Source organism: Myotis daubentonii, chromosome 4 (genome assembly GCF_963259705.1).
Source record: "Myotis daubentonii chromosome 4, mMyoDau2.1, whole genome shotgun sequence".
Classification (NCBI taxonomy): Eukaryota; Metazoa; Chordata; class Mammalia; order Chiroptera; family Vespertilionidae; genus Myotis; species Myotis daubentonii.
This window is the reverse complement of record NC_081843.1, coordinates 107,742,593-107,764,103: the sequence shown is the minus strand read 5'-3', so window position 1 is coordinate 107,764,103 and position 21,511 is coordinate 107,742,593. Positions and strand designations below refer to the sequence as shown.

General features: G+C 41.9%; 1 protein-coding gene across 2 annotated transcripts in view; it reads right to left on the bottom strand.

Annotated features, from left to right (window-relative positions):
- The window catches only part of OXCT1 (3-oxoacid CoA-transferase 1), a 130,386-nt gene that overhangs the window by 10,984 nt on the left and 97,891 nt on the right, over positions 1-21,511 (bottom strand). The window contains exons 14-15 of one of the 2 annotated variants that reach the window (XM_059694861.1): positions 14,782-14,871; positions 4,000-4,080 (exon numbers count right to left, since the gene is read on the bottom strand). In XM_059694861.1, coding sequence (XP_059550844.1) covers positions 4,000-4,080; positions 14,782-14,871 — 171 coding nt within the window. The remainder of the gene's footprint in view (positions 1-3,999; positions 4,081-14,781; positions 14,872-21,511) is intronic. The other variant, XM_059694862.1, reaches the window with a different exon arrangement.

The window sequence follows — 21,511 nt, the reverse complement described above, 5'->3', positions numbered from 1 at the left end:
ACTAACCCTGTCATACAGGTCAAAGATACTAACAAATCACATCCTGCACACCGGGCATCCTGCCTGGACACAGCAGGACATCACAGGGGCTGCTATAGGAATGGCCTTTCTCCTTAACAGCTCACCTTATTGTCACCTGTGTGTGAACCCAAATCAAAACCCCCAAACACTTATTTGTCTCCAGTTAATCGACATTTCTCCACAGGAGCACAACATCAAGGCAACCAGTGATACAGTCTCTATTTGTGTGATGAATTTACAGATAACCTAGTTGATTTTGCTGGAAAAGATAGTTTAAATTAAGAGGAAATATTTCGCCGAGGCCGGTTTGGCTTGGTGGATAGAGCGTCGGCCTGCGGACTGAAGGGTCCCGGGTTCGATTCCGGTCAAGGGCATGTGCCTGGGTTGCGGGCACTTCCCCAGTGGGGGATGTGCAGGAGGCGGCTGATCGATGTTTCTCTCTCATCGATGTTTCTAACTCTCTGACTCTCTCCCTTCCTCTCTGTAAAAAATCAATAAAATATATATTTTTTTTAAAAAAAAAGAGGAACTATTTCAGCAGACTTGCTCTTTGTTTACTCATTTTTATGTTTCTAAAAAAAATATTCGTTTTGAGAAGGGGAAAAATGCTCATTTAGGAATGTCTGCATGCTGCAATAGTTTATTTAACTCCAAATTGAGAATTAAAAAATTGTAATGGATTTTTCCTTTGCAGAAACTGAGTCTGGAGTGCTGTTCGCACGGATTTCCTTTTATCTGTATTACGAACAACTGTCAATTTATCCACATGGAAGAAATCAGAGAAACAAAGTCTCTGGATGGCGTTGTTATTGAGAACAGGCAGGGAAGAGATGGAAGAGAAGATAACTGTGGCTTCGTGACCAGACAGATAAACATTATGGTAAAGTGAGTTATTGCTTTTAAAAAACTTTTATTAAAACTTTCATCAAACCCCAATTAGCTCTTGGGTTCATGTATTGAAAAACCAAGTATCTGTTATTAAAAAGAGGAAAATTTACTTTGGAAAGATTTAGGAAGATTCCCATCTAGTGGTATAAAGTGCAAACAAAATAATATATTTGATGAAAATAAGAGGCTAAAACCTAAGAGCTATACAATAAATTGTTCAAGTGCCAAGGATGATACTGCAACTGCTTTATTCACGTGGCATATGAGCAAATTAATTATTTTATCACCAGCATAAAAGGCTCCATATGGATAAAGCAGTTAATCACAGTCTGGGTGCTGGGAGAAAGGCACCTTTCATAATCTCCTTCTAGAAACAGGAAACTTGGAAATCAGGGTCATAACATTGCCATGGCCTCTTTCAAATGGCAAATGAATGGAATTTTCCAGAAGAGCTGAAAACGGAATTCCAGTCCCAAGTCTGCTCCGCAGGGCTGTACACATTTATCGTCCTCAAAGGCATTGCATTCTCATACTTACTCATTCAACAGACATTTACTGGGTGACTACTGTATAGAACACAGGGGTAAACATGTACCACTCTTCCTTGAGGTACCAAACATTCCATACACGGCTGCCTGTCACTCAACTCATTTCTGCTACACACGGTCACCTACAGTTAAGGCTCCAATGATCCCCGCATGCTAATGACTTCCACAAGCCTGTTCAGATCGTGATTTCTCCTCTGCGCTCTAGATCCACATCTGCAATCGTTGGTTAGAAATACCTGACTGGATGCTAATTATTCAAGAATATTGACTTGAGAATGTCCAACCCCAGCCTATTCTTTTCCTGCCTCCCATTCTTCCGCCCCTTCTCCCCCTACACTAAGCGTCACTAAGCGTACAACAGGTCGACCACCCCCACCAGCCAGAAAATGTAGAAATCTCCTCTGCTTTAGTGTCCATGTCCACATCATCGAGTTAGGCTGAGATCATCATAAATCTCTCAGATCTGCTCCTGTCCTGTGGTTTAGGATCTTCAGTTCTGGCCCAGAGCAGTGGAGGGGACTTGTCACTGGCCTCTGTCTCATCTCTTCTCTGCTTACTCTACTCGAAAGCTACAACGCTCTTTCTAAAATGCAAACCTGATCAACTGTGTCCCCAGCCACTAAAAATCGCCGGAAGGCTCCCAACTGCCTTCCAGATAAAACCCAAATTTCCTAGCAAGGCATTCACATTCCTTCATAATGTGGCCCCTCACTGTCTTTTCAACATTGGCCTTCAGAACCTGGCTGTTCCACGCTGTTCCACACTGTTCCACCTGCGGGTCCTCGCCTAGGCTGTGTTTTCTTAACACCTCCCAGGCTCTGCCCACTTTCTTCCCTTTGCCTAGAGGAGCTTCTTTGGTCTTATTCTCACTTATAAAATTCCTAGTTATCTTTCAAGACTCAACACTCAATCTATCAGTTTTCTTGGCAAGGAAAGTATAATACATTGAGGCAACAAGCATTCACTGTGTCCCGCAAGCACCATACTAAGTGCTGAATAAACAGTGCTGAGTGAGATGGCAGAGCTTCAAGGTCATGTGAATACAGCGGTCAGTGCTAAGTCAGAATAAGTACTGGGATTCGGAGAAGCTCCGGGAAGACTTGGGGAGGGACAGAGAAGACTTGCCAGAGAAAGAGAGAAATAGCTGAGACATAGAGATGAGCAGCAACGAGCCAGCTGGATGGGGTGGAGAGAGCATTCCAAGGACAGAGTCAGGGTGTGCAAAGTGCCAGAAGAACACGGTGGGGGGATGTACACAGTTCGAAGCATTTAGTGTGGCTGAAGTGGGGACATGTTAAGGCAGAAAGTGGGAAACTGAAACTGGAGGAGAAAAGGTACAAACTGTAAAATGCCTTGCAAAACATGTTAAAGCTTCTTTTTACCACCTAGAAGCTTTCGCTGACACCCTCCCTGGCTGTCAGGCAGCCTTCCGGGATGTTCCCTCCTCAGCATCTGGCATGCGCCTCTCACAGTGTTCCAGGTTTACATTCTACCTGCTGCTACTGCAGAGGCCACGCTCTGCTTTCTGAGGCTAATGCTGGGGACAGTCTGGTTCAGAGAAGGTGGCTTCATCAAGACACAGAATTGAGAAGATGACACCCTCCTCGCTCACTTATGAGAATGATGTCTTTCCCACACCCTCAGTTCAACTCTGGGTCAGAAAGAGGAGGGCAGACAACTGTCCAGGAGGCTGCCCTCTGATGGGAACAGCTTCTAGTGGCACCACCAGCCAATGCTCCATCTAAGAGGAAATCAATGTAGGAGGCACTGAAACACGGACAGTCCACTCTCTGACAGGGGCTGGGACACGAGGGAACCACAGACAAGATTCCTGGGTTCAAGGTGGGGCCTGTACTGCGATGGGCATCCAAATGACTAAAACCTATTTTTTTCTGAGCTTCCTAGAATAAAACCCAACAATTTGTACATGTGGTTTGGGAAAGCATAGAGGAAAGGTAGAAAGGATAGTCTTAACTTTGTATATATCATCCATCTTAGCAGTCCAAGCATAATGAGCAATAAAACTTGTCTTGGACTACATCACAGTCAAAATTACAAAGGGCAGCAGTTCAATTCTGTGTACCTATGTCCATTTCCAGAGAGTTGCACATTAAGAATTCTACATTTTGAAACATTAACCTGATAAGTTTCTCTATTTAGTCTACCCACGGACTATACTATTAAACTAATCCTATGACTACCGATGTAAAACACTTTCAGAGCATAACAAAAAAACTCTAAAAATGCTTATTTAAAAAAAGGTGGAGGCAGACATTAGAGCAGCCATTCTCAACCTGTGGGTCGCGACCCCTTTGGGGATCGAACGACCCTTTCACAGGGGTCGCCTAAATACATTCTGCATATCAGATATTTACATTACGATTCATAACACTAGCAACATTACAGTTATGAAGTAGCAACGAAAATAATTTTATGGTTGGGGGTCACCACAACATGAGGAACTGTATTAAAGGGTCGTGGCATTAGGAAGGTTGAGAACCCCTGCATTAGAGGGAATAAAAGGAGAAAGGAAGGCATTTACCTTTTCAGTGATGATGCGGTTGACACACTGCTTTCCAGTTAATGGCAATGTACATTTCTCCATGATTTTATGTGTATTTCCCTGTTTTCAAAAAGAAACATCAAAGAGAGAAGTTACGGACTGATGTTTATCTAGAACTGACATAACTGCAGGACAAACAGAACTGTCCCCTAAGTGCAGGCTGATTCCACATCTCTGCACGCTCAGGCTTCCACTTTCTTTTCTGTCCCTAAAATAATTCAGGGACAACACCAAACGAATAGCCAAAGGCCTAATCATTTCCTTGGGAAACACCCTGCATGAACTTGACTTCTCACGCCCCACTCCTCGCATCGTGGAGCAAGAAATTTCACTTCTCGTATCCTGCTTCTTTTTCTCCTCTAGGGAATGGTCTCCTTGTAAACATGAGCTTTATTGACCAAGGACAGGTAGGAAGCATACACGGAATTGCAAATGCATACTATCCCCTCTAAACATTTTTTATTCATTAAAAAATTAATGTATCAGCAGAAAACAGCAGTCCTTATCTCGTTCAGTTCTCTTAGATCTGTTCTCAATAGGAATCAATTTCAATTATTTTTAGCATTGTCTTTTATACTTCTATACATTTTTTTCTTACCTCTGTATTTTAAAATATAATGTTGGCCATGAAATTTTTATGGATTAATCAATATTAGTTATTATCTACTAACTCCTTATTGGGGCATATGAAGACTTAACTCTCCCACAAACCCCCAACATCCATCACCTTCATTCAGTTCCTACATAGCTATCGCAACTCGGAGGTAACTTTATAGTCAGAATTTACATCACACTGATGGAACGACCATGTAAAACTGCCCATTGGTAGGCCAGGCAGTTTAGTAAACCAGGATTAGATTCTCTTATACAACCATTTGCTTTTCCTGAGCCTCATTTTTTTTACTGGTAAAATGTGTGAACTGGCCAAATCCACATTTTCCCCCAAAATTTCCTGTAGCTACAGTACGCTTTCTTCCAACGTAAAATAAAAGAGGGATTCAGTGTGGAAAGCAGGTTTTTTCCTATTAGCCTCCCTGCCCCCAATTTCTAACCTCCCTTTCCCCCCTATAGCGCCCCCACCCCCCCGTGGCCCCTGAGGCACATCTGTGGGGCACAGTTGTAACAACAGCTTTGACAATGATCTGCTCTTCAGATCACTTCGTTCTGATTATATCAGTTTCCTTTCTAAGTAGCAAGCATCAGGAGCCCAGACTAATCTTTCCCTTGAGGCTGAAGGCTGACCTAGAACATCTATTAAAAATGGCTGTCAACTTCAGCGGGGGAAGCGGGGGAGGGGTAAGCGATCAACCAAAGGACTTGTATGCATGCATATGAGCACAACCAATGGACACAGACACTAGGGGGGTGAGGGTATGTGCTGGTGGGTGGGGGAGGCTGGGGGAGGTCAATGGGGGAAACTCCTTTTTGGGGGGTCTAAAAGCACCACACATGATGTCATCAGCATCCTGAGACATCTCAATGTTTACCTACTTCAACATGCACCTGCTACCTGGTTTACATCTCTCTGAACACTGCTCAGACCAAGGATGTGCTGTTCAGAGGCAAGGGCTTAATTAAGATTTGACTCCTTGTGATAACCTGCCAAGGCACCAACACACCAGTAATTAACAGGTTTTAGTGTACTAAATCCAATGTGTGGCACAAAAGGTACTCAGTACTTTTGAATGAATTAAGGAGATAGAAAAGGGAAGTCTATTGGGAATCTTGGATGGATTTCAAAAAATAACAACAAGCTCTATTACTTTAATTTAGTCAAAACTAGAGCTGAATACATATACAGTGGTTAGACATTATACCTTTAATAACAAGTTACATGCTTGTGGATCTTACTGTATAAGAAAATTTATAGCTGTAGAAATAAAACCTCATTTTCACTTCATTCTTAATTATCTATTTTCCTTTCCCGATTTCAATGGAAGCATGTACATGTCATAGAAGCTTAGTTAAAGAGCTGAAGTTAACGATAAATGTGTGAACTTCTACAGCTATCAGGTCTCCTTACACTTTTTAAAAATATGTTTTTATTGATTTTAGAGAGAGGGGAAGGGAGAGGGATAGATAGAAACATTGATGAGAGAAACATCGACTGGCTGCCTCCAGCATGCCCCCTACTGGGGATCGAGCCCGCAACTGGGGCATATGCTCTGTCTGGGAATCGAACCAGTGACCTCTTGGTTTATGGGTCAATGCTCAACCACTGAGCCACCCCGGCCGGGCAGGTCTCCTTACATTTAATGTAGCTGAATAAGGCTTGCCACAACGAATCCATGTCAATCTGCGAGCCTCTGAAGAATGTTCTCTGCAGGGAACTCTTAATCTATTCTCATTTTTGAGCAAAATCTACATCTAGTGTGACGAGATAGATGCAAGTGTCTAGCACTTAGCAAGTGCTCAAAGTGCAGGAAGCAGGATGGGTTGAGCTACATGCAAAATCCTAAGGTTAGTGGGGTCTTGTTCATCCTAATCATTCTGCTTCTTTCCCCACAAAGAGATGCCAGATGAGGCAGAGGAACGCATGTGAAGTGTAGCATTAAGAATGCTGAGGGCTCCTGACCTCAATGTGCCCCTATGTGCCAGCTCCCTCATAACCTCGGTGAGCGGAGTCTCTTTCCTCCACCTGCTTCTCCAGCTTTTCTCTTTCTCCCCCTTCGTCACTGACAGGCCTCATGCAAGACCCAGGAGTTCACCCTCTTGACTTTAAATAACTTGGGGCCTCAGTACCTTCTATTACTTGCTTCATGGTGATCTCAGTTTAACACTTTAGTAGAGACAATTCTGGTTAAACGATAATAGATCCCCTTGTTATCATAGCAATAAGCTCCATGCTATCCCGATAAACTTAGTCCCGAATAACAAGCTCTTTTCACATGATGTTTGCACTTGATGACAACATTTCATTCACCAGAGGCAGCAGAGCATTCCCAATCCGTAAGAGTCTGCTTTACATCAAACCCCATTTTATGCCCACATTTTCTGTTCGGTGCTTCCTAAATGTGGCTGCAGCATATGTCCCCTTGGAGGCACCTTCTTTGGGAATGCCCTCGTGGCAAGCTGAAGGTAAATTCTGGAAGCTGGTTGTTCCTTAAGAGACCAGGTCTTGAAGCCTCTGTGCATGCTACCTGGAACACACATCACCGTGGCCCCATCACCCCACATTCAAGTGGCCACACCTGCCGACCCTCAGGACTTGGCTCAGGTGTCATCTCCCTCTCCCATGCCCCTGCTCCGGTGTCCACAGACACCCCAGTGCTTCCTTCCCTCACCACACATGCTGTCACCGTCAATCTCCCTTCACACCCCCACCCCAACACTAGACTCCAGCTCACTGAACGCCGAGATGATTTATATCCACATCTATGCAATGAGTGGAGTGCCAGCAAGCCACAGTGATCAAAACTGCTGTCTGAATATTGTCATTTTGATTCGAGGAACTCTGAGTCTGAGATGTAAACCACCATGTGACTGAGGTTTAGAGACCGTTCGAGGCTACTTTCTGGTCCTGAAACACATGTCTGTACCATCCCAGCACCTCTGAGCTCACTAGGAAAAGCACAGCTAGAAGGAGTGTGTGTGTGTGTGTGTGTGTGTGTGTGAGGAGGGGGGGCTTGTAAGACTGAGAGACAGACAAAGGCATGATCAAGGGAAGAAGCACAGACATCTCATGACTGCAGAATGACACATGCAGCTTTACACGCAAAGAGAGAAACAGTGAATGACAGTCCCTCCACCGCCTCTGCTGCTCCTCCTAAGCGTCAAGGCTGCATCCATCCCCTAAAAAGAGGGGCTACAAAGGCGGGACTTGGCAAGAGAAGGCTCAGTACCCTGTCTGGTGACACACCAAAACCTACCACAGCCTCTCTCTGGGCTGGCCAACATCCGCTGACAGCAGCCTGGATGTCACCGCCCTGGAGTCTTCCTTCTTCCTACTGGTCTCAATGCCTAAACCAAGTGAAACAGCTCCCATACATTTACAACAAATATCAAAGATTGGGGCCGCCGTATTACCAAACACGTGACTGTCAAATCGCCGTGGTGATTGATGTGCTACATAGAAAAGTGGGATTTGCCAAATAAAGGAAATCAAATCGCCGTGGTGACTGATGTGCTACATAGAAAAGTGGGGTTTGCCAAATAAAGGAAATCAAGGTACACAGAGTAAAAGGACAAGAGGGTGCTGTTACTCACACTGAGTTTACCCTCAGGGGGTATCTGTGGCATTTCCCCTTATTTCGTAGGGTTTCCAGCAATCCACATGGGACTTCGCTAGAGAGACTTGGCGGGCGCTAACGTGGAGGGCGGTTGCTCTGACAAATGGTTTCTATAAGGCAGATGTAATAACCGTTTGTGGTTACAGGCACGTTCTCAAGGGGAGGACTCGCCAAATGAGACAACACACACAGCGAGCCATTTCCCTGAAAACACTCTTTAGGGCTATGAGACTTAGAATAGAAGGCCATTGTTCTTCCATATAATACAGAAACTTTTATCATGGCCTTTTGTTCTCTCTACTACTGCAGGGTACAATCTCTGGCCTAAGGATGCAGAGCCCAGGGATGAACAGGAATCATTTTCTCTTTCCACTCATGAATTGTCCTGGTAACTGAGAAAGCTTTTCTTAGCATCACCTTTCCATTTAAGAACTGTGCACACGCAGTCATAGAATTTAAAGTATTAGTTTAATTAAATTCTAGAAGGCATTTTAACGGGGCTTGTTGGTTGCTGGACTGAGTTCTGCTGTTTTTCCACATTTTAACATGTTTTGCAGGCATTTCCATCATTCCGGGAGAAATAAAAAGGCATTTGCATTTTTTAAAGGTGAATGTTCTTTTCCAAACAGATCCAGCCATGAATTATTAACAAATTATAAAATATTGACAAGCTTTTATGAATGAAAAATAATTAAACCAGCGGGAACTATGTTAAGTATCATTTATCCTAACAAAGGAAGGTTTATCTGGGGATTCTTTTCAATGTTGCTGAAAATTATCTCAAAAATGTTTCCCAGTAAAGAGTTTCTTAAAAATATCCTTCATATAAGTTGGCTTTTGGTAACACATTTGGTCCAAAATTAATAGGATTAATAAACCTCATTTATATTTTATAATTCCTATCCCCAAAAAGTAAAGACAAGTACAACAGCATCCAAGATTTCCATATGAAACCTTCACTACCAGACACAAATTGAGCTTCATAAAAACAGTGTTCACAAAGATTTATTCTCAACTTTCATGACAATATAATTACAATTCTTTTGATCCCTTCAGAATGCAGACCTCCTACTGTAATAAAAATAAAATCCAAACCTGTTTTAGAAACAGAGCTCTCATTTATGTTCTTTAAAACAGGTACTCAAGCATCGCTTGTTTCCAATAAATGACAACTATGACTGAACTTCTTTGCTTTTGTGCTCGGAAAGCTATACCCTTAGGAACACACCTCCAGCACCGATGCTGAGAACAGAATACTTTCCTTTCCACTGTTAGTGGTGATGGTACTCGCCAGACAGAAATGTTTAGCAAAAGAAAATGGAGGCCCAGAGGCAGAATACATGGATTCTCAGCTTGGTTTTGCTCTTAATTTTGCACTTGACTTTTATCAGAATATTTAAGAACCATGAAATACAGTTTGTCTTTAAAGGGAAACAATAAGACCTATTTCACAAGAGTACTGCCATGATAACATAAAGGCAGTAAGCAGATAATTGCTTGGAAAGAGTGAAAAATGCCCTATATGTTCAAAGTAGCATTATAGTTTGAAGAATTAGTGAGTTCCACAAGTATTTTGAGTCCTACTGTGCATCAGGCATGATTCTCCTTGGTTGTTAGGATAGAGAGGTCCCCAGGCTGACATTCTAGTGAAGAAGGCAGATGAAGAAGCAGGGGCTTTTGTTTTATATAACATGGTAGTTAGGAAAAGCTTCTTTGGTGTTTTGAGCAAAGACCTGAGTGAACTGAGAGAGTGAGCCATGCAGGTCCTAAGGAGGAGCATTCCAGGCACAGAGAATAACAAGGCAAGGCCCCTGAGGCAAGAGGGTGTTTGGAATCTTCCAGAAACTTACAGGAAGGGAGCATGGCTGGAGCTCAGAGGATGAGAGGGAGAATGGTAGTAGATAGAATCAGAAAGGGGGATGGAGTCAACAGACCACGGAGGACCTTAGAGACAACAGTAAGGACTTTGAACTTGAATTTAAGTGAGATGGAAAGCCATGGGGGGTTTCTGAGATGAGGAAGAAGTAATGTGATTGACTTCTTTTTTTAAAAACATCACTCTGAGCACTGTATGAAAAACAGACCACGCACGCGCATGTGTGTTTCCACCCAACTCTTCTGTTTGCTCTTTGACAACAGGAACCTAATTGTTAATCCCTCAACATGCACTGTCTTCCTGCACCCCAGTGCCCAGTCCCTCAACCTGCAACACTAGGACCAAGCTCTGGCCCATCCTTCAGGTCTCCAGGCAGATGCTGCATCCCATGGACAGCTCCCTTATACAGGAACTGGGTGCTCAACACCACACTCTACTTTATACCCTCTTCTATTTTAAGTATTGATTTCAATGACTCTCTCCCCATTAGACTCTGAGCTGCCTAAAGGAAAGACCACATCTTTCCGATGTTTATATCCTCAGACCCGATGATGATGCTTGGCACCTGGGGCCTGGTGCTCCATAAATATTGGATGCCTGAATAAATAGGTAAATCAACATACTCATACAAGGTAATTCTACCAAATTTCAAGCAAAGCATCAAAGAATATTCCTTTGGTCATTCATAATATCTAGAGATGGGAGGCACTAAGCCAACGAATTCATAAAACACTGGCTCACTCAGGTGTGACAGTGCAGAAGTAGGCGTGAGCCAGAAAACAAGATTACAGGGGTATGGTGGACACAATATTGACAGTGCCTGGTGTAGGGGTAGGAGCAGAAAATACCAAGGGTGCCTGCCTTTCCCAATGGGGCTGGGAGATAGTCTCTGCTCTAGGGGGTCTACGCAGAAGGAGAGTGTCAGGGAAATGAGAATGATGTCACTTGTGTGTGTGCTGCTGTTGAGGTGGGTGTGGAACAAGCAGGTGGAGTTGTGGAGGTGTCTACTAAGGAAAAAATACAGTTCTAGAGTTCATCAGAGTTCCAGTGTATAATTTCAGTGTGAAAATAAGGAGTCCGGAATGAAAAATAGTAGTTGGTGGCAAAAATTTAGATAGCAGCCAAGAAAGGTGTAGAGGATGAGAAGAGCATAGCGGCAAGGATGGAGTTATGAGGAATCCTGACAGGAACCCATGAAGAAGGAGACAGGGCACGTAGGGATCCAGGCTGGTGGGGCAGCTCTGTGAGCCTAGCAATATGCTTTACAACCTTGGGCCCAACACTACTGCTGCAGATAGCCAGAGGGGGGGAAAGAAAGTCCAATGAAATCTGCTTTCCCATTAAGGACATGGCTCAAAAATTACACACATTGCAAATACCCAAACGCCATTGACCCAAACTTGGTCACATGGATGCATCTACATGCAAGGGGTTCTGGGAATGTAGTCTGTCCCTGGGCTAGCATGTATGTGCACAGGTAAAACTTGGAGAATTCTAATACAGAAGGGAAGAAGGGGAGATGGATCCTAGGAGACACAATTTGATTTTCAGATTGCGTTACCTACTTTGCTGATACCTATCTCACCAAAGCAAAGCATATTTTGACTCACTAAAACGGAAAAAGAAAAAGAGGAAATTCTGAAACCTAAAGCTTCAAGTAAAGGGCAGGTGTGGGCTGGTGGAGAGGTAGCTTTGGTGAGGATGTGACAGGTATGCTATGATGAACACAGGCTGGATGACACTGAGGGAGACTCCAACCTCCACCACTTACCCAGGCAAGTTTCTCACCTGCCCCCGTCCCAGTCTTCCTTCACAGGGCCACTGAGGCTCACGAAATTCAGCACGTGCGATGCCAAGCAGAGGACCCTGCACCTAGTGAGAACTCAAACTGATACTCATTTTGTTTGTTTCTTCCCATTTTTCAAATGCAGAAGAAGGACATGTCAAGAGATGAAAAGAAGCTCAAGAAAGAAGGTGGCTGGACACCACAACACTTGGCCTACTTTTCCATGTTGCCTGCAACCCTGATGTCTAAGCTTATAGGGAAATCATGCGGCGATGCCAGGTGCACACCAGTGCCCCCGTGGGGTCTCCAGAGGCAGCTTTAAGGCAGGGAAGAGTTGGGAAGGTTCCTCTAGAGCAGCCCTGGCAGGCAGCCCAGTTCCAACACCAGCAGCTGCTGGCTGCTTGCAAAGGCTGGCAAGGAGAGAGTTTCCTTTGTCTCATTAGAGCAGCAACAACACAGGCATGCTTCTAAAGGTCAGGTAATGCTATATGGATAAGCCACCTGCATCTGCTCCCCTATGAGGAAGTGGTACCTGAAAACCACCTAGCAGCCCCACCCTCTCAGAAAAACATGCTGCCTCAGGATACGAGATGAAATGTCTTTTCACGACAATGAAACTTTTAATCCTTCGTGGCAAATGTTTCACCCTTGTGTCTTACAAAGCTCACGGGACTTCTCCCCTAAGCTGTTCACTTAATCATTAGGCAGAAGTTACCTGGCATTTCTGCCAGAACAGATGGCTACCTGGAGAGGCTACCAGGAGTGAAAACCTGTCTCCCCTCCATCTCCTTTCCAGCCTCTACCAACTGTTTGGCCAGAGTAAAAGATGCAGAAGAGAAGCAGGAGGTCTTGGTGTTGCCTGGAGCTGGGCCAGTAACAATGAGTCCAGGTGAACGACAGGAGCAACCACACATCTTGAACCACGGATAGAAAGTGAAGCTGGCAAGAAGAGAAACCTCTCTTGGTTAGCTTTCAAGATCTTACTTGTGAACAAATCACTGTTATTACTTTAATCATAAATATATTTTTGTTAGTTTATTCAAGTGAAAGTATCTAGGGAAAAATATCTAACTTCAGTTCTGTTCTAAAACTCAAGGCCATTTCCCATGGAGAGAAGAAAAAGAAGAAATGGTAACAAAAAAATATCTTGCTTCTGTGCAAAGCTTTAGAAGGGGTTTCTAATCAGAAATTTGAAGCACTATTTCTTTTCCTCTATCAAAATTTCCAGCTGAGGTGAAAAAACACACACACATTTAAAACAAAGAGAAAGAGAATTTCTAAATAGAGGCCTAATGTTTTGAAAACAACTGCACCAATATAACTTAAAATGAGTAGGACTTAAGTAACAACAAAAGGAAAGTCAGAAAAAAGTGTTGTCCAAATAGACATAATGTTCCAGAAAATTGGACTTCATTTGCATGCTTGGCATCCTTCCGCCTCTGAAACGAGGTACTTTGGATGCTTCTGCAAGGCATCTCTTAGAAGCAACCTGTGCTGGTTTCATTTCCAATGTTTCATATTTATGCTCCACTGCTCACTTCCCACTGTTTACTAAACAGTTTATGATAATCCCACATTTATTACAGTTTTTACAACAGAGCCATTTCACAGCACACATCTCTCTGCAACAGAACTCCCCATGGGAAGAAAGTCAGAAGCCAATCTTGCAGCTCCATGATCTCCCCCTGTGCTGCACCGCTCAATGAAAACAGGGCCAACTACCACTTCCACTCAGAATAGCAGGTCTCAAGGTAGGAATAGGCAGCATTTGCTTTAAAACTAAGAATTTTAAAGAATTTGTGGAAATGGACAAAGGGCACAAAAAAGAAAGAGGGCACCACCCAATAGCAACATTTCAAATCATCCAAAGTCCATGGATTCAGGTCAGCAAAGCAGTTATGCTCAGCTGGTCCTAACACATTGAGTTGGGAACAAGGAAGAAAGTTACATGGATTGCTCTGAAGTTAGAAAACTGGGCTTCAGAGTCAGGGACCCCCAAATCTAATCTCAGCTCCACTAGTTATGTAGAACTCTGGCAAATTACTTAACTTGTTTGAAGCTGTTTCTGCAACCATGAAAGATGCCTATGATCAAGTTCATGTGCTTGTACACTCAACAAATGCTTAGTGTGCTGTTGGCACTCAGTGAGCTCAATACATGGAAACTATCATCATCACTATCATCACCATCATCTTCATCTTTATCACCACCAACATCATCATCACCACCATCATCATCATCACACCACCACCATTGCCATCATCATCAAATGTAAGTTCCATGAGGTCAATGATTCAATGATTTTTGTCTACTTTTGGTCAGTGCCTAGCACTTAACAGTCACTCAATAAATATTTGATGATTTGTTAAAATAAAAGTATGATACTTTTCAGAATCAGGATGCTTTCTGTCACCTAGCCCACAATTTTCTAACACCTTCTCCAAATGGCACCTCACAGCCTTGGTAAGAGGCCATATTGTCCATTTGAAAATAACTGTTGTTAAAAGACCTATATTCTGCTACGTTTTTCATTTTTCACATGGATAGCAACCACTATAATCATCTTTACAACTGAATCAACACATCTGCTTTGACATCTTTTTATTGCTTTGAAGACGCTATAGCTTTTACTTTAGATGTGTCTACAAGGCAAACAATCAAAGAAGGTCTTGATATTTGTGCTTCATTCAAAGTTAAACAATAGTTTAACTGATAGTAAGTAACTGCCTTTGTTTATAATCTTCCCCTCAAAGTATAAATGCTATCAACTTGAATAAGCCAAAAAAAAAAAAAAAAAAGAGGCCATGGTCAGGTAACCAGGTGTATAGGATTTGGGTGCATTGAGAATTTCCAAAAGCTGCATGCGTTACCTTTGCAGAATGCTCCATGGTGACCACCACCTTGGTTTTGGCACTGGACACCAGATCCATAGCACCTCCCATTCCTTTCACCATCTTCCCCTGCAAAATGGAAACAGAAAATAAGAAGTAATTCTCTAACTTTCATTTCTTTAGTATGTGGCAGAACAAAAGTAACTTGCAAGAATAAGCCACTGAAATAATTAATGAGGAAAAAAATACCATTGACCTTCATTGCTTAGTATATGAAGGCTTACAACCTTAATATTTCGTTTTTCTTTCATTTTAAACACATAACCGTCACTACTGAGTCTTTAATTATAGACCCTTTCCAAAGCTCTCCCTTGGATATTGTGTAGAATAAAATGCCATTTGGTGGTAGCCTGAGGCACTCATGGTGTCTCCCTAGTAATGAGTAATATTAAAGGTGGGTCTGTCTTTCTAAAATGACATTTATCTTGCTCTTAGAAAAGCAAACCAAAGCAAAATGAAAAATAGATTCCTGCTCAGCAAAAACAGAAAACAGGCGCAGAGTTCAGGGTCCTTTCACCATTACCACCCTATTTTTGTCCATCTGTCCATGTCCTCATTCATTAAACATTTTGCAACCACCTGGTATGTGCCACACTCTGAATAATTCCCACTGTATTCTCTCTCGTGGTTGCAGAGTTTTGGAAAAAGCAAGTGTTTCCAGAGATGATGAAATAAATTTCCACTCTAGTATATAGAGGAGAATGTCTTCTAAGATTGAAAACTCCTTAATATTTTATCTATTTTTTTACTCCAAGTGCTTTTGCTGATTTGACAGTAAACACTTCCAGGGCTCTCAGCTCCGTTCCCATAATTTCGTAGCTATAAGGAGATTCAGCAATGCACTCACACCTGGTTTTAAAATAGTCTCAATCCCCTGCTTTCAGAAATATTTTAGAGGTGCCCTAACCGGTTTGACTCAGTGGATAGAGCGCCGGCCTGCGGCCAGGTTCGATTCCAGTCACAGGGGTGGGCAAACTTTTTGACTCGAGGGCCACAATGGGTTCTTAAACTGGACCGGAGGGCCGGAACAAAAGCATGGATGGAGTGTTTGTGTGAACTAATATAAATTCAAAGTAAACATCATTACATAAAAGGGTACGGTCTTTTTTTTTTTTTTCGTTTTATTCATTTCAAACGGGCCATCCGGCCCACGGGCCATAGTTTGCCCATGGCTGGGTCAAGGGCATGTACCTTGGTTGTGGGCATATACCCAGTGGGGAGTGTGCAGGAGGCAGCTGATCGATGTTTCGCTCTCATCGATATTTCTAACTCTCTATCCCTCTCCCTTCCGCTCTGTAAAAATATCAATAAAATACATTTTTTTAAAAAAGAAATATTTTAGAGGTCAATGCACCACGGCATGAACGTGAATTAGATGTGCAGCATAAAGGGGAGGAGCAAGCAGTTGGGATGTTTTCGTGGTCAGGAGTCACCACTGCATGAGATGGGTAGCAGCTGGCAAGGCGTGGGGGGCGGGAAGCAGGAAAGGAGAGGAAGATACAGAATGAGTCTTCGCACACATGTAAGTCTGAAGTGAAGCCGAATCCATGTGGAAATGTGTAATTTTATACTTCTATCAGCCATGCCTTCATCCCTATTCATCTGCAATTTTACTATGTTTGGCACCAGGTCATGCTATTTCTGTGGACAACACTGATACCTCGTGGAATGACTCATGGATAAGTCAGAGAGGGAAGCAATAAATGTCTAGCATAAACTCCAACACTAAGGAAGTTTGAGACTTTCAAAGCATCAAACGACACAAAAGTATGTCCATTTTCATGTCTCAACCTGCTGTGCTGAGAACATCCGGCCAGTCTCAGCATCCACACACTGTGTCCTTGGGCAGGCTCTAAGCGTGTAAGTGCTAGAAGAATGATGAAGCCAAAAATAAGTAACAATAAAATAAAACCCAGAAAACCAAGCCAGTGTGTTAAAAAGTCCTTGCGTGTTTTTTTTTAAAAAAAAGCATTCCTGAATGCGAATACACCACAGGCAAATGTTGTCCCCCATGGCACAATGAATATAGTAGAAACTTAGGAAAGCCTCAGACTCTGGCCAATTTAGGTGGATCTGAATTACACATTTTAAACCGTTGTCCATTATTTCAGAAATAGTTACAGAGCGCCTACTGGGTACAAACACTGTGCTGGCAGGACTACAAGGAGCTCTAAAACATGGTGGGAGAAATATTTTGTTTCTGTTAAAAATAAATTCTTGTGTGACCCAATGTGAATGCACAGCCCTCGTTACTCAGAGAGTCAGGTAGTCTGAAGCCTCACCTCAAAGCACATGCTACAGATTTCAAAGAATGATCTTCATACTTACAGTCAAGATTCGGTGCGGGACCTGAGCTCTGTCCTACTAACCCACTGGGTGATGCTGGCAAAACACCAAATCTCTCTGGCTTTGGGTTTGTTATCTATAAGCCAGGAATAAGCATATCTGCCCTATGGCGGAGCTATTGAGACGAGTGCATGAGATAATGTGTAGAAAATTGTGTACTATGTAAAGTGTATAAATGTGTTGACGTAAATCTTCATCGGTCAGATTAGTTTACTGAATGTCTAGTATGAGCCTGGCCCTGGACAAGGTGCTGGAGTTAGAGATTATCAATCCAGGTTTCTTCTCCTCATAATCCTTATCTGAGGGAGGGAAAGTATCCATGAGTAATTCAAGAGACTTGGACCCAATTTCCTTCCCCTAAAAGAAGCACACCCGCCCTCACTGGTTTGGCTCAGTGGATAGAGCTTCGGCCTGCAGACTAAAGGGTCCCAGGTTCGATTCCGGTCAAGGGCATGTACCTTGGTTGTGGGCACATCCCCAGTAGGGGGTGCACAGGAGGCAGCTGGTCGATGTTTCTCTCTCATCGATATTTCTAACTCTCTATCCCTCTTCCTTCCTCTCTGTAAAAAGTCAATAAAATAAAATAAAAATTTTAAAAAAGAAGCACACCCCACTTCTCCCTCACCACAAGGGAGAGCTAAGAGCCTTTCCCCTGGGTCCTTATCCTATTCCGTGTGTCATTCTATCACAGTAAATTTCAACTTTTTCTCTTTCCTCTTCTTTTTCCTTCTTTTTTGCATTGTCAGTGCTTGGATGAATGAGTGGATGGACACACAGATTAAACTAACATAGATATGTTCCCATCTGGCAGAACACAGGAAATACAGCTGCTAGGAAACAGAGACGGAAGGAAGAGGCTGGGGACTGCCAGAGGGGGTATTTCACAAAAGTAGTCTTCCAGACGGGAAAGAGAACAGCGGTACCATCTCATCCAAAGCATTGACAGGAAAAGCCTTCAAATATTTGGTTTTTCTATTACTTTCAGGATGTTCATTGTATTTGAAAAAGAAAAGAAAACATTTCCCTCCATTTGGATTTTCAAATGATTTCTGAAACAGAATCAATGAGTAAAGGGAAACAATTCACTCTATTTATACCAGCAGGGGAAAAAACAACAACACAGGGCTGTTGTTTCCATACAAAAACTATATACCAACAAATTGGGAATCTGAAAGAAACGAATAAATTCTAGAAACATACAATCTTTCAACACCAAATCAAGAAGAAACAGAAAATCTGAGCAGACCAATTACAACTAATGAAATTGGAGCAATAATCAAAAAACTTCCAATAAACAGAAGTCCCAGACCAGACAGCTTCACAGGTGAATTTTACCAAACATTTAAAGAGGAACTAACACCTATCCTTCTTAAACTATTCCAAAGTATTCAAGAGGAGGGAAGACTCCCAATCTTATTTTATGAGGCCAGCATTATCCTAATTCCAAAACCAGATAAACACATTACAAAAAAACAAAATTATAGGCCAATATTCCCGATAAACAAGATGCTAAAATCCTCAACAAAACATTAGCAAACTGAATGGAGCAATACATTAAAAAGATCACACACCATGATCAAGTGGGATTTATTCCTGGGATGCAAGGTGGGCACAATATCCACAAATCAATTAGCGTGACACATCACATAAACAAAATGAAGGTTAAAAATCATGTGATTATATCAATAAATGCAGAAAAGTCTTTTGACAAAATCTAGCATCCATTTATGATAAAAACTCTCAGGAAAGTGGAAATAGAGGGAACATTTTTAAAGGCCACAAGTGACATACCCATAGCTAACATCATATTCAATGAGGAAAAACTAAAAGCAAGATCAAGAACAAGACAGGGATGTCCGCTTTCACCACTCTTACTGAACATCGTACACAGCAATCAGACAAGAAGTAAAAGGCAACCAAATAGGAAAGGAAGAAGTAGAGCTGTCATTTGCAGATGATAGGATTACTATGTAGAGAGAACCCTAAAAATTCCACCAAAAATACAACTGGAACTGATAAATGCAGTAAAGTAGCAGGATACAAAATAAATATCCCAGAATCAGTTGCTTTTGTTATTGTTGTTGTGTTAATCCTCATCCGAGGATATTTTTCCATTGATTTTTAGAGAAGAGTGGAAGGGAGGAGGAAAGACAGAGAGAAACCTCGATGTGAGAGAGATACATGAATGGGTTGCCTCCAGCCTTCAACCAAGTATGTGCCCTTGACTGGAATTGAAACCAGAACCCTTCACTCCGCAGGCCAATGCTCTATCCACTTAGCCAAACCATCTGGAGGCTGGGGCTCAGTTGCATTTTTATACACCACAATGAATGATCAGGAAAGGATACTAAGAAAACAATCCTATTTACAACTGCAAATGTGTTGACGTAAATCTTCATCGGTCAGATTAGTTTACTGACAAACAACAACAACAACAAAACATCTGGGAATAAATTTAACCAAGAAGGTAAAAGACCTATACTAAAAAAAAAAATTATAAGACACAGAAAAAAGCAATTGAAAAAGACACAAATAAATGGAAGCATGTACCCTACTCACAGTGACCTCCAGGCACTGGTCCATAAAATCCTCTCACATGAAATCCTCAATCTTTTTTGCTTTCTGCAATCTGGACACTTGACCTCCAAAGTAACCTTGGAAAATACTGAGCTTTCTTCAGTTTCAGTCCTTAAAAGATTGTGTGTCACAGAGACCCCTTAGAATCACACTGCATTGTTCAATATGAGGGTGGGGGGGCAAGGAGAGACAAAAACATATAGAGGTGCTAAGCCACGGAAATTGAGAGGCTCATTTGTTACAGCAGCCAGCATGAGTGATATAATGATGTGGTGCCCAAATGAGTTCTATGGAGGGTGAGAATTCAATGTAGAATTAAAACCAAACGCTACATCTATCCAACAGAGCAGGGTCCTGGAGCAGGCCTCTTAAGGGAGATATGTGGAGGTGGGTATATGCCAGGTACCGAGCTAGGCACTGTAATGCACGTCTATTCAAATGTCCAACACACTGCTTGGCATTGTACACACATGAGATGCTGACTTCATCTCCATCTTTATTTTCCTTTTCCAAACCCAACTCCCTATTCCACATAAAAAATAAGAAGCTGATAAAACAGAGGGGTTAAGGAGGTAAAAACATGCCTTAAAATAAATCACGAGAGAAAGTGACACTTGGAGAAAAATAGGCCTCTAATGAAGAGGTTTTGGGGGCATGCTTGGAGCCCTGGACCAGAGTGAGACAAAGTGTGGTTTTCTCTAAATCTCATCAGCAAACATGCAATTCTTGAATGGTGCCACTTTCGTTCTAAAATGTATTCTGCCTAGAATAATGCAGAGATGATTGCTGGATACTCATTTCACAGCCAACTCATCTTTTTGCAGTTAAGGGCTGACCCTGATATCAAGGATAGAAAGATAGAAAGAATACTGAGAGAGAGAGAGAGAGAGAGAGAGAGAGAGAGAGAGAGAGCGAGCTAGCTAGAAATGCTGCATGTACTATTATAACAGATACACATCTTTTCTAAAAAAAAAAAAATACTAACTCAAGTATCATCCTTAAATCATAAATATTTATTGAGGGTTTATTATAAGCCAGGTACCAAGATAAAATGAATATAATTACCTACCTTTTTCTAGAAAATAGAAATTAAAATCATTATTTTAAATATATTCTACTTAATTTGACACTACTTCCTAATATTAGAATTTTTTTAAAAAAGAAACTCTGGTGATAAAGCAATAACATTAAAAATACCTCAGAGCATCAAAGTACAAACATTAAATTGTACTTCCAAAGAAATAGTCACTCAAATTCTAAATATGGCCTTTGGTGACATTTTAAGGTTTTAATACAATCGAACTGTTCTGTGAAGTGCTGTTTAAAATAAACATACCAAAAATCAGTCTTGCCATCACCTTTATGATTGGTATATTAATAATAGCTTATATGAAGATTCTTTTTACTTCTAAATATTCCGGTCTTAAGTTAGAAACAAGTTACAATACAGAAACAATTTTTAAAGCATTTTAAACTAACATTATGTGCCTCACTGGAAAATGTGAATCGATTGGACGTAAAATGGAAAGATAGCTATGCAGTGATCTATTAATAAAACCAGGGCTTGCTCAATATTTCACACCACAATCTACATGTAAGCCTCTTGATTTCCGTCTCACTTCCTCATCATTAAAAAATGCTCTAGGAAAGAAAAGGACCTCTAAACACATTCCTAGCTACAGTAGGGACGAGGGAAACTAGGGCACATAATAACATTTGTTGAAACACAGAGAGACAGGTTATAACTCCATTTATTAGGGAAAATAAAAGATGTACAATCTGCCTT